At 40.7% G+C, this 10,968-nt stretch overlaps 1 protein-coding gene across 1 annotated transcript; it reads left to right on the top strand.

Moving 5' to 3' along the window:
• The first annotated feature begins 4,817 nt into the window (after positions 1-4,817).
• On the top strand, positions 4,818-10,038 carry GOLT1B (golgi transport 1B). Its single transcript, XM_061564493.1, has 5 exons — positions 4,818-5,025; positions 6,645-6,736; positions 6,903-7,081; positions 7,533-7,614; positions 8,474-10,038. Exons 1-5 carry the CDS (start codon positions 5,001-5,003, stop codon positions 8,510-8,512), a joined length of 417 nt encoding a protein of 138 aa, XP_061420477.1. The 5' UTR covers positions 4,818-5,000; the 3' UTR covers positions 8,513-10,038.
• The last annotated feature ends 930 nt before the right edge of the window (positions 10,039-10,968 follow it).

Here is a 10,968-nt window from a genome sequence, read left to right as displayed (position 1 = left end):
AATGGTGAAGTGGGAGGGCAGAGAGATGTGTCGTACAGGGGCGAATGGAGGGGATGCCCGAATGAGTCCGCCTCCAGCTCCTCCTCCTCCCTTCCCCTCCTCCTCCTCCCCTGCTGCTGCTGATGATGCTCATGACGATGTGGTGGTGGTGGCAGTGGCGGCTCCTGCTAAATCTAGATTTGAAGCTTTCGTGACTGCAAGGAATCATATTCTTAGGTTTTTTCGGTAAAGTCACGTAGGTGAAACATCAAAATTAATGAAAATAAAATAAAATAAAAAACCTAAGAATATCCTGCTAAATCTCTCAGGGGGGGCAAATGTCTGGATGATTGATAAGGATAAGGTCGACCCATGCAATGGATAAATTAACAGCTTAAGCATGTAAAGGCAACTTCACTTCTTTAATATTAATGAAAAATAAAGTGACTCTTACAATACATCTTGTTTATTTCTATACTCACTATTAATACAATCCACTCACGTTTCTTTTATTAAAGATTCCACTAGGTGGCGACAAATTATATTGTTGACTGAAACGTGCTTACGTATGATGACGTAAGCACGTTAGGGCGAGCCCTCCCGGAAGCCATAGAGAATGCATTGGAGCGCCCCCCGTTCGAAAAAAAACATCTTTGAATGTAAGTCTATGGGGCCACTCGGGGCGATTCTCAGCCGAAGTGAAATCGCCCAAAAAGAGGCGGTACTCCACAGAACGTGACATGACGCTGATTGGACTATATCCAGAGGCACAGTGACGGCTCGCGTGACTCTGTGGTTGAATGACATTGGTGGTGCGTCGCCCCATCGCCCTAATGAAGAAACCGCCCCTGGGTGGTGGTGTCGGGGGCTTGGCTGGAAGTGATGAGGAGTTGTACACCCCTAGCTGCCAGTGCTATTCAGTGGCCTAAAATAAAATGTTTCGCTCCGGATGATCGCTGCAAAGTATGACCTGTGTTTTGATTTAGTGTGCTGATCTTAAAGGTGCATTGAAAAATGATAATACTCCGATTGATGCTCCTGCTGTTGTGGAGTGACTCATACAGCCAGCTATGGCTGCAGGGTTTTGGTAGTACATGTTGTTTGTCGTTTATTGTTAAAAATCCGTCACAGTTCCTATGATCACTGTTTCATTTCTTTCATGACTTTATTTTGGTGATTTTCGAAACGTTTTTTGGTTTGGCCATGTTTGTTGTAGTACAGAGTTAGACTGATGGCCTTAATCTAAGTTGTCTTGTGGTTGTTGTTGTTTGACTTGCATCCCACTGGGATTTTTGCACACAGCGTTGGTGTACGATGATTTTTCTGCAATTTCTTGGATTTTCTGTTTGCACATAGTCACTTTAAGATGTTTTCTTGTTCATGTTTTTGTTTTTTGTTTGTTGCGGTTGCACCCGATTCAAGAGCCGAATTGCTCACAGGGCTATACCTAATAAATGAACTTTGAACTTTGATGGAACTTGGCTGGAAGTGATGAGAGCTTGGCAGCCTTGGCTGTCGTTTCGTTGGGTGGAAGGGGGTCCCGCAATCTCTCACTGTGGACTCCCCAAGAGATGGTCGAGGCGGAGTGCTCTTTGTCAATGACCGCTGGCAGGCCCCCAAGCATCGAAACTTGTGATGACACTGGGTTGAAGGGACGGGTCTTTTTTTGGGGGTGGTTTAGTTCGCGTAAAGATATAAATGTGTCGTTAAACCCACCACCACTCGACCTTAACGACACATTTATATATTTACGCGATCTAACCCCCCCATAAAAAAAACTCTATTATGGATGATATTGGTCGCGAAAGTCTATGGGTTAAACTGGGTTGAAGATTTCAATTTAAAGCTTTCGTGACTGCAGGGATTCATGTTCTTGGTTATTTTGGTAAAGTCACGTAGAAGGGAAATAATAAAAATAAAACATAATAAAATACAATTTTCACGACGTTTCGGCCACAACGCAAGCAGCCGTCCTCAGGTGAAGAACAGGGCTGTCGGAAAGACAGCGTCTGAATGAACACCACCAAGCTTGGCAGCGTATATACGTCGTGAGATTTGTATTTTATTATGTTTTATTCGTATTATTTTATTATGTCCCTTCTACGTGACTTTACCGAAAGAACCAAGAAGATGGGTTGAAGATGTTGCTCGCTCGAAAACAAATGCTGGTGGACAATATTGGTCTGCGAAGCCAAGATGGGCAAAATGTTTCATTTATTTGCGCAGACTGACAATGGAGGTGTGCTTATGTATGCTTTTACAAACTCTGAAAGGGCAATCGACAGGTATTATACTTAAAGGCTACTTTGTGCTGTGGATTCACAGAGGCGAAGGGGCAGAGGGAATTACCGTCCACCCAATCGGGGCTGTAGTAATGGGATGACAACTCTGGATAGCATCATAGAGGAACCAGAGATTATAATCAGTGATCCTAACATGGAATCAGCCTCCGGTTCGTATGGAATTCGACATGTACAGTCGTTAGTATGGATTTAGTATGGATACAAATCTGGATAATAGGATCATATTCTGGCGTCATCTGGTCCAACCCATATGAGACTAGGCTCAAAGGAAAGCTGTCTCGGGTGTGGACCAATCAACTTCAAGGACAGTGCACATTATCAGAGTTATGTTCTTTTGTTTGTATTATGTCTGCAGGTATTGCGGTCTATGCAAACATGACTCCTTGTAAAAAGGTGTCAGTTTTGTTGCCAGATAGAAGGGTAAAGAACCAATTATCATATTTTTACTGGCAAATGAGGTTCCCATAGTGTATTCTGGTAAGTATTACATCACATTTGGCCTGGCATCACTCATTAATTCTATACTCAAGTGAGTAATTGCACCAATTAATATGGATTCTCAAGGTCATGACATGTGTCCAATCGCACGAATATAAAGTCTGCCAAATGTCCATTTGATTTCTGCAACCAAGAATGGTCTTTAGAACCCCAATTCAAAAACATGCTATAATAATTATATTCTGCGTGGAGGGGAGGCGCGGCAATTGTTACACATCTGCTGGTTCGCAAGACGTCACTTTTAGTCTCTGAAAGTTAATGTCTTGGGATTCAAACTGACTGGATCTAGGTAATTCATAATAGATCGCGTTATTTATAAATTTGTCATAACCCTCCACCACCCGACATGGCCAATCAGGAAAAAAGTGTCACGTTGACAAAAGACAAATAGTTCACTACTTTAGCCCACCGGTGTGTTGGATTTAGGTAAGACTGGCCAATTTTGGATCAGATTCTGGGTAGTATGAGGATCAGACTTTGAGCACTGGCAAGTCGGTTGCTGGCTTGCTTCTGCTTACAGTAGAACCCTATTGGATCAGACTGTGGCTCTGAATTGACTGAAAACACTGGCCAATATGGGATTGAGCCTGCCTGTTGTGATCTCGTCTTATTACTGGGTATCATGAAGTAAGACACAAACTACTATCGTACAGTATTCAGACTCAGGATACAACTCTGGTTCGTATGGTTTTGTCAGACTAAGGTTAGTATGGGATTTTATCTCAACTTTTAATAACATCCTCCCTGTGTTAATATCATTATACTGGATTGTGTTGTTTACACCAGTTTGTTAACCTTATTGCTGCTGCTAGCATTTTGTTAACGTATAACCTTTATGCTGAAGTAACAATTCAAATTCTTCGACTCAGAAATGTCTAAAATAGCCTTTAACATTCTTGATTTTAAGCTTTCGTGGCTGCACGTTTTGGCAATGACCCTCTCGTGTGGTTTAAAGGCCCCATCCGTCGGAGTCGTCAACAACACTGCAGAGGCAGCCACACGGTTTCCAGAAGATGTCTTCCGTCTGTTTTTTTTATTTTTGCCGGACCTCATCTACCTCTTCCGGAAGAGCAATTCCTTTCATTTCCTCAACCGGTTCAGAACAGGATTTTGTCTACCGCTCGTTTTTTTTGTATCTTCCAATTCGTCCGGAAGACGTCTACCGTCCGTTATCATTTGCAATCTTCTTATTCCGGAAGATGATCCAACTTCCGCTTAATCTTGATTTGAAACTTTTGTAACTGCAGGAATTCATCCTCTTTGGTTCTTTCGGTAAAGTGACGTAGGTAGAAAAATTAAAATAAAACTTAAAATAATAATATATCAGCATACGCTTTGGTTCTTTCGGTAAAGTCACGTGGTTAGAAATAAAATAAAACAAATCACGAGGTTTCGATTGCAACACAAGCAATCATCATCAAGGTGTGGTTTTCCCATCTGATGATGATGATGATGATTGCTTGTGTTGCAATCGAAACGTCGTGAGAATTTTATTGTTTTATATTTTTATTATTATTTTATTATTTCCCTTCTACGTGACTTTACCGAAAGAACCAAGAATACGAACCCCTGCAGTCACGAAAGCTTTAAATCGAAATTTAACGTCCGTTTACGTGCAAACTTTTTCTCTTCCGTAAAACCTGGAATACGTCTACCGGCCGTTCACTTGCAATCTTCCTCTTTCGGAAGATAAATACAACGTCCTTTGCAGTCACGAAAACTTCAAATCTAGAAAGGAAACGTCCCTTTTGCTTGCAATCTTTTCCCTCTTCCTATTCCGGAAGACGTCTACCGCCCGTTCACTTGCAACGGAAGCAACTTCCTATTCCGGAAGACATCTACCGCCCGTTCACTTGCAGCGAAAGCTCCTTACTTATTCCGGAAGACGTCTACCGCCCGTTCACTTGCAACGGAAGCATCTTCCTATTCCGGAAGACGGCCCCGTGCGTGAGAATTTGTTTCAATCTCTCCCTGTGAGTAAGGACGCCTCCCATTGGTCGCACGCGCCACGTCGACCAATGGGAGAGCTCCTTGCTGGCTGGTGGCGCCGGGCGGTCGACGTGGCCGTGGAATGATCCGACGCGGTTGCGGCGGCGGCACCAGCAACAGCTGAGATCCCCCCACGCCTCATCCTCCTCTTAGTCATCCTCATCCTCCTCTCAGTCATCCTCCTCTTAGTCATCCTCCCTTCCTCCTCGTCGTCGTCCCACCACCGCCACCATGATCTCCGTGACGGACACGCAGAGTGAGTCTCCTCCTCGACGCTGGTTGACTGATGCATCAAAGCGCCTCATGTTTGCTCCGCGCGTCAAGGGGGTCGTGTCGGGAGACTCTGCTCGGGATGAGTTTGCCGTCAATTCGTGCCCAGTACGAGCAGGGTGGCTGTATAGAGGCGATGTCTCACGCCTTTAAAAGTTGCTTTGAAATGTGTTGCGGACGTCATATGGGGGGAGGTCATGGCGGTGCCTGGTGGTGGTAGCGTCCGAGCTGTAACTTTTAGAGTTGTAATGTTCTTGCTGTGTTGGGTGTTCACCGGAGCGTGCCACGACCGTGTGTGATGACAACAACAACAACAACAACAAGAAACGCCACCAACAACACAACCACCAGTCGCCGCTAAGTGGTGGCTGTGAAGTCACTACGGCGCTTGTGCCAGGCTAGGTGTACCTTGTGTGCGACAGCTCATAGACGCAGCCCTTGAGCGCGTGGAGCTGATGGAGGAAGAGATGAAATGTGTCAAGTGTTGAGTAGCAGCGCCTAAGCCTCAACAGTCTACTGTAATTAGGTTCTTTCATTGAGAGATTCCGTATTACAGTAAACCCTTGGATTGCGAGTAACTTGGTCTGCGAGTGTTTTGCAAGACGAGCAATTTTTAAAAATAAATATTAATTTGATAAACGAGCGAGGTCTTGCTATACGAGTAGTACGTGTGTACGCTTTGTCTGCCGAGCGTCACGTGATCACAACTGATATACGAGTGCTTTGGATTACAAGCACGTTTCCGGAGCGAATTATGCTCACAATACAAGGTTTTACTGTATTATTATTTTACGGCCCTGAGCCGGTTGGAATTTCTGCGTTCATGTGGTCAAATTCCACAATGATGGTAGGTTGTGGGCTCTGTGAATCCGTACATATGGGTTGACGCAATCTAATGTCATTCACTTCTAGAGTAATGCGATTTAATTACTATCTGTGACATCCATTCTCTTTCATTAGCCCGTGACATTACAAAGGAGCTTTTGCCAAGTAATTATTGCTTTGCTATTACCACTAACAGTCCATTAACGATAGCCTCAAGGTATTAGAGTTAGTGGTAAGATACTGTAATTAAGTAAAGGTTACTTGATTAAACAGGTGAACATTCAGGAGAACCAGGATATTCTCATTCGCAAGAATTAACTATGCGCTTAAACATTATTTAATACATCTCTTTAATATTCTGAGGATTGTATTTATTTCTATCTCAAAATGGGAATGCCTCAACAGGCGATGAATAGGATACGGCTACATTGACTGGGCTTTCAACTCAGGAATATTCCAGATACCCCAGCAACTGATTTACCATCACACAAAGCGTCATAATATTCCTGTTATTTTAGCATTAAAGAGAATGTCTATTGGGATATTTTCTGTTTCAATTTTTCAGAAACCTAAATGTGATATAAGTGTATTCACTGCAGTTCATACCATTCATATATCACATTACTTTTACACGCCTGACATTTTGAGGCGTGCAAAATAATGCATGGTATTAATGGTATGAATTGCAGTGACTACACGAAATACCAGAAAGTATATTTTATCTAAATTTTTTATGACAAGAAAACTCAACCAAATGTAAAACTTTGTCTTTTTTTGCAGAGATTGGGATGGGGTTAACTGGATTTGGGGTGTTTTTCCTCTTCTTCGGGATGATGCTGTTCTTTGACAAAGCACTTCTGGCCATCGGAAATGTAAGTCCAGCTATGCGTTACAAAATTACTTAATGCTATATTCAATTGGTAATGCAATGCATATTATTCCACGTACTGCGTTCCAGCACCATTGCTTGTTATTTTCCAAACTTGTTTAAGTCATGGATTACAAATGTGTCTTTCCTTCCGTGTAATTGTTCTGCAGATTTTGTTTCTGGCCGGCCTGGCTTTTGTCATTGGCCTGGAGAGGACTTTCCGGTTCTTCTTCCAGAAGCATAAGTTGCGGGCTGCAGCGTTCTTCTTTGGTGGGATTCTGATCGTGCTTGTGGGGTGGCCGATGATCGGAATGGTGCTGGAAATATATGGCTTCTTCCTTCTATTCCGGTAAGAATGAATGTGCTGGAGTTTCAGTGCTCGGGCCAGCATTTAGATCAGTTGTGGTTTATTAATGACATCGCACCTCTGATGAGCACGCTTGCATACCTGTCAACCCATACGGTTTACCAGTATTCTTATGCAGGGAAATATCATGGTTAGTTCCATACGGCGTACGGCCAGTTTCAATACAGGCTTTGTCGGATGAACGTTGAGATTTATAAGGGCACGGGGGAACAATAAAGTCTGAATTGGTCTGTAATAAGGTAGGCACTGATAAGGGGTTGTCAGGCATGCGGTTGGCTATGTATGGTGTGAAAGAAGTTCAACGTACACCCTCTGGGTGAGCGTTATGTAATTTCTTTCTCTGGTTTAATATTATCCAATGTAATTTTCACAGTCGTGTCTGACTGGTGATATATTCTCACTTGCATGTGTTGGTTTTCTTTTTAATTTGCAGAGGATTTTTCCCAATCGTGATTGGATTTATCAGGCGAATTCCAGTTTTGGGGTCCATATTGAATTTACCTGGATTAAGTTCGGTAAGTTGGAACCCAATCTAATATTGTGCTGATTTTTTATAGGAAATAAATCAATTGTGGCTTTGAATTGTTATCGATGAGGAATTTCCCAGCGTTTACTATTAAACAACATTGCTTTACGAATGAAGTGATGGAACTTGAATTTAATGTTATGTTTCTTCTGTTAAAGTTAATGCATGGAAGTTGTAAAGGTATGTTATCTCTTGTACGTTGAAAATGTTCAACACAACCACATTTGAGAATATTCCATGTTTAAAATTATTTAAATGTTCTGTAAGATTCTGTAAATAAAGAATATACCGGTTGCTTAATTATGATTAAATATAGAACGAATTAAAATATCTACGTTATGATCTTTAAACTTGTGCTAGCAAATTCCACATGTGCTGTACTGTATTGGCTGAAACCAGTGCTACGGACACTCATCATATGGCAATGCACAGTAATGCTTTTTCATTTAACAGTATTGGTCCAAATCTGTGCAATACATTTTTTTTTGTTTCTGCATGAATTGTAATTTTATTTGCCATGCTTACTGCAATTAGGTGCAATAATAATGTTAAATGTCTGCATTTATAATACACTCAATCTAATATAGAACTCGTGTTGTCTGTGATAGTGTGCTTTTGAACATGTATGTCACCTAGAAGCATTGGGGAACTCGTCTCATGTGTGGAAACTTTGTGCAGCCAAGGGATTACAGTCCTGATAAAGTGTTTCCATTGCCTATTGTCTGATAATTGCAAACCGTTGATTGTGGAAAAGGGCAGGCATTTTACATCCTCTGACTTCCACTGATAAGATTTTGCAAGCAAGGGGGTTTGTGAGGAAAAACTTTTCTGTTGTATTTTTGTTGCAGCTGGTGGACAAAATTGGAGAGAGTGACACGATGGTGTGATATGCTTTCCACTAAGAAAGATCAAAGAACAAGACTACAGCTCTCTGTGCAGTGCGTCAAGATGTTAATGGCATAGCAACACATTTAAAAGAAAGCCCTCCAAACACAGACTGGACACTGGAGGTCTAAACGCATTGTCTGGATAAAAGTGTTTATTATATTGGATCATAAACACTCTGCATGGAAACACAAGCGCCAAGACTTTGTTTTTTGTAATTTATTTTGCTTAATTTTTATAAGACCCCATTTTGAGCTTTTGAAGTGAAATACTGTAATATTAATGCATTACTTGGTCATTAGCTGATTCCAATGATTTAAGAATTAATGTTCTGTTGGCGGTAATATCAAATTATTGTGTTTAATCATGCAAAAATACTTTGATTTGAGCGAGTTGGAATATGTAAACATTTTAACTCCACGCAGTCGCATTTATAATGAAGCAAGGTTAAAGCTTTTCAGTAGAAATTCAAGCATGCATCTTATGCTTGATATTTTGAACTTTCTGTAGAAACAGAGGCATTTCAAAGGTTTGATGTATATTTCTACTGCTTAGATTGTACACAAAACACTATCCATGTTGTACGTGGTACAGTGATGTAAAATAAACTCCTTGTTAAGTTCTGTAAGAGCTGTTTTATGTCACGTGCTTTAAATATTAGCATTAAAACATCTGTACAATTCTGCAATCTTGCAACTTAAAATACTGTACATCCAAATGTTTCATTGAAACAAAAATAGCAGAAACACGGCCTTTGTTGGTGCTGGTAGGGACACAGACAAATTATATATTTGAAGTTGACTTACTTTTAGCAATTGAAAGTGTTTTGAAACGTTATTTTTGTAGGCATGTAACGATTTGTTGAGGAAAAAAAAACATTTTGTCCACCGCATTTTACGCACCACTAGAGGCGCTAAATTTCATCGCAGTGTTGAATACAATTCGATTCTTGAGCCGAATTGCGGTAGTGTTAATTCACCAAACCGTGAGTGGACAGATGGTTACATGCCTCGTCTTCCATAACGTGTCTGCTATGAGCGTGTGGCGCCACTAGGCGGTGCTGTACACTCATCAATGCACTGAGTCAAGGCCTGTATAAAAAGTGTGCTTAATTTTAAACTGACAAATGTTTGTTTCGAGCTTTTACTATGATTTGGAAATGTATATTACACAATATTTAACCCCTAGTTTGTTTGGGGGGTTTTAATTTTAAGCAATTTTTTTACGTGTAAACGCAAAAAGAAGTGGCAAGGGCGTGTTGATTTTGCCATCAAGAAGAGCTCTCGTCTCCTATCAGTTTTGTAAGGGGCCTTAATCTTCAAACTTGAGACAAGCAAGCGGAATTGGGTTTTGAATTATTTACGAAATGTAAAGGCATACAAACGTTTACATTGAAGGGTGGGCCTTTTGTGCGACATCAGGAATTGTGTACACTTTTTTCCATACAGATGATGAAATCTTGCTGGTTTAACATCGTCTTTAACAAAAAAACTGCATCAATAGGTGTAAAATAAACGGACAGCACTTATCAGAAACAGTTTTTTGGTATTTTATAACTCCACGACACCACATTGTAATCATATTTGTATTAATTAATTTGTATATTAAAGTGTGTTTGCTGTGGTAATGGTTTCAGATCAGCTTAGTTTATGGTGAAGTTGATAGTTTACAATTCTGAAGTAATCGTAAGTTGAGTCATTCAAAGAAATGTGCTCTAATCCCAGCTATTCAGTGCCATTAAAAAAATGATTTTTTGAAAGTTGTATTGAAAATAAAGGATTACAGATAAATGGTGAAATTATTAGCCATCCCATTTGCTGACAACAGTCGCTATTACAACCAGTGGAAATTAACTACGGGAAAATGTTGAAGAGTAAAATCTCAATTTGAGCAAAACAAATGGCATGTACATGTTTGATGAACAAAATAACATTAATTGATGGACGTTGCTTGGAAACAGAATATACCTATACATTTTGAAGGCCGATTGCTATTAAAATGATGAAATGTTGAGAGTTACAGCAGTTTTAAAACAAATGCATATGATCATGAAAAGCAACACACCATTGTGCCTGAGGAACGTTTCAATCGGTATATATATTACCTATCATTGATCAATATAAACTACCAAAAATACGGAACAAAGCTGAAAAGTTAACAGAGAAACACACGAGAGATGCACGTTTGTAGTTACACGGAGAGACTCAAAGAGGAATGTTGATGAGGCACATCGCTTAAAGGGGTTTATGGCTGATGGACAAGCCTGGTGATAAAATAGTAGCCAAGGGGGGAGATATCGCAACGAGATAAACTCTTGTGCCAGAAATGGGATTGTGCCCAGCAGCCTTCATCCAGCAGTGGGTAGGTCAAGGCTGATATAGTTTTAAGTGAGAATATGTTTTAACCTGTGAAAGTTTAACAACGCACATGCAGCCAATATGCTGTATGGACTATTTGT

The sequence above is a fragment of the Lethenteron reissneri genome, chromosome 33 (assembly GCF_015708825.2).
Source record: "Lethenteron reissneri isolate LAM-NWPU_2019-01 chromosome 33, ASM1570882v1, whole genome shotgun sequence".
NCBI classification, from domain to species: Eukaryota; Metazoa; Chordata; class Hyperoartia; order Petromyzontiformes; family Petromyzontidae; genus Lethenteron; species Lethenteron reissneri.
The sequence above is the reverse complement of the archived record's forward strand: the minus strand, read 5'-3'. Positions and strand labels throughout refer to the sequence as shown.

Excerpts from the sequence above, each read along its gene's own strand:
- GOLT1B (XM_061564493.1), top strand. The coding sequence starts at position 5,001 with ATGATCTCCGTGACGGACACGCAGA. Across the intron at positions 7,082-7,532 it reads GGCTTCTTCCTTCTATTCCG|AGGATTTTTCCCAATCGTGA; the intron begins GTAAGAATGAAT and ends TTTAATTTGCAG. Across the intron at positions 7,615-8,473 it reads ATTTACCTGGATTAAGTTCG|CTGGTGGACAAAATTGGAGA; the intron begins GTAAGTTGGAAC and ends TTTTTGTTGCAG.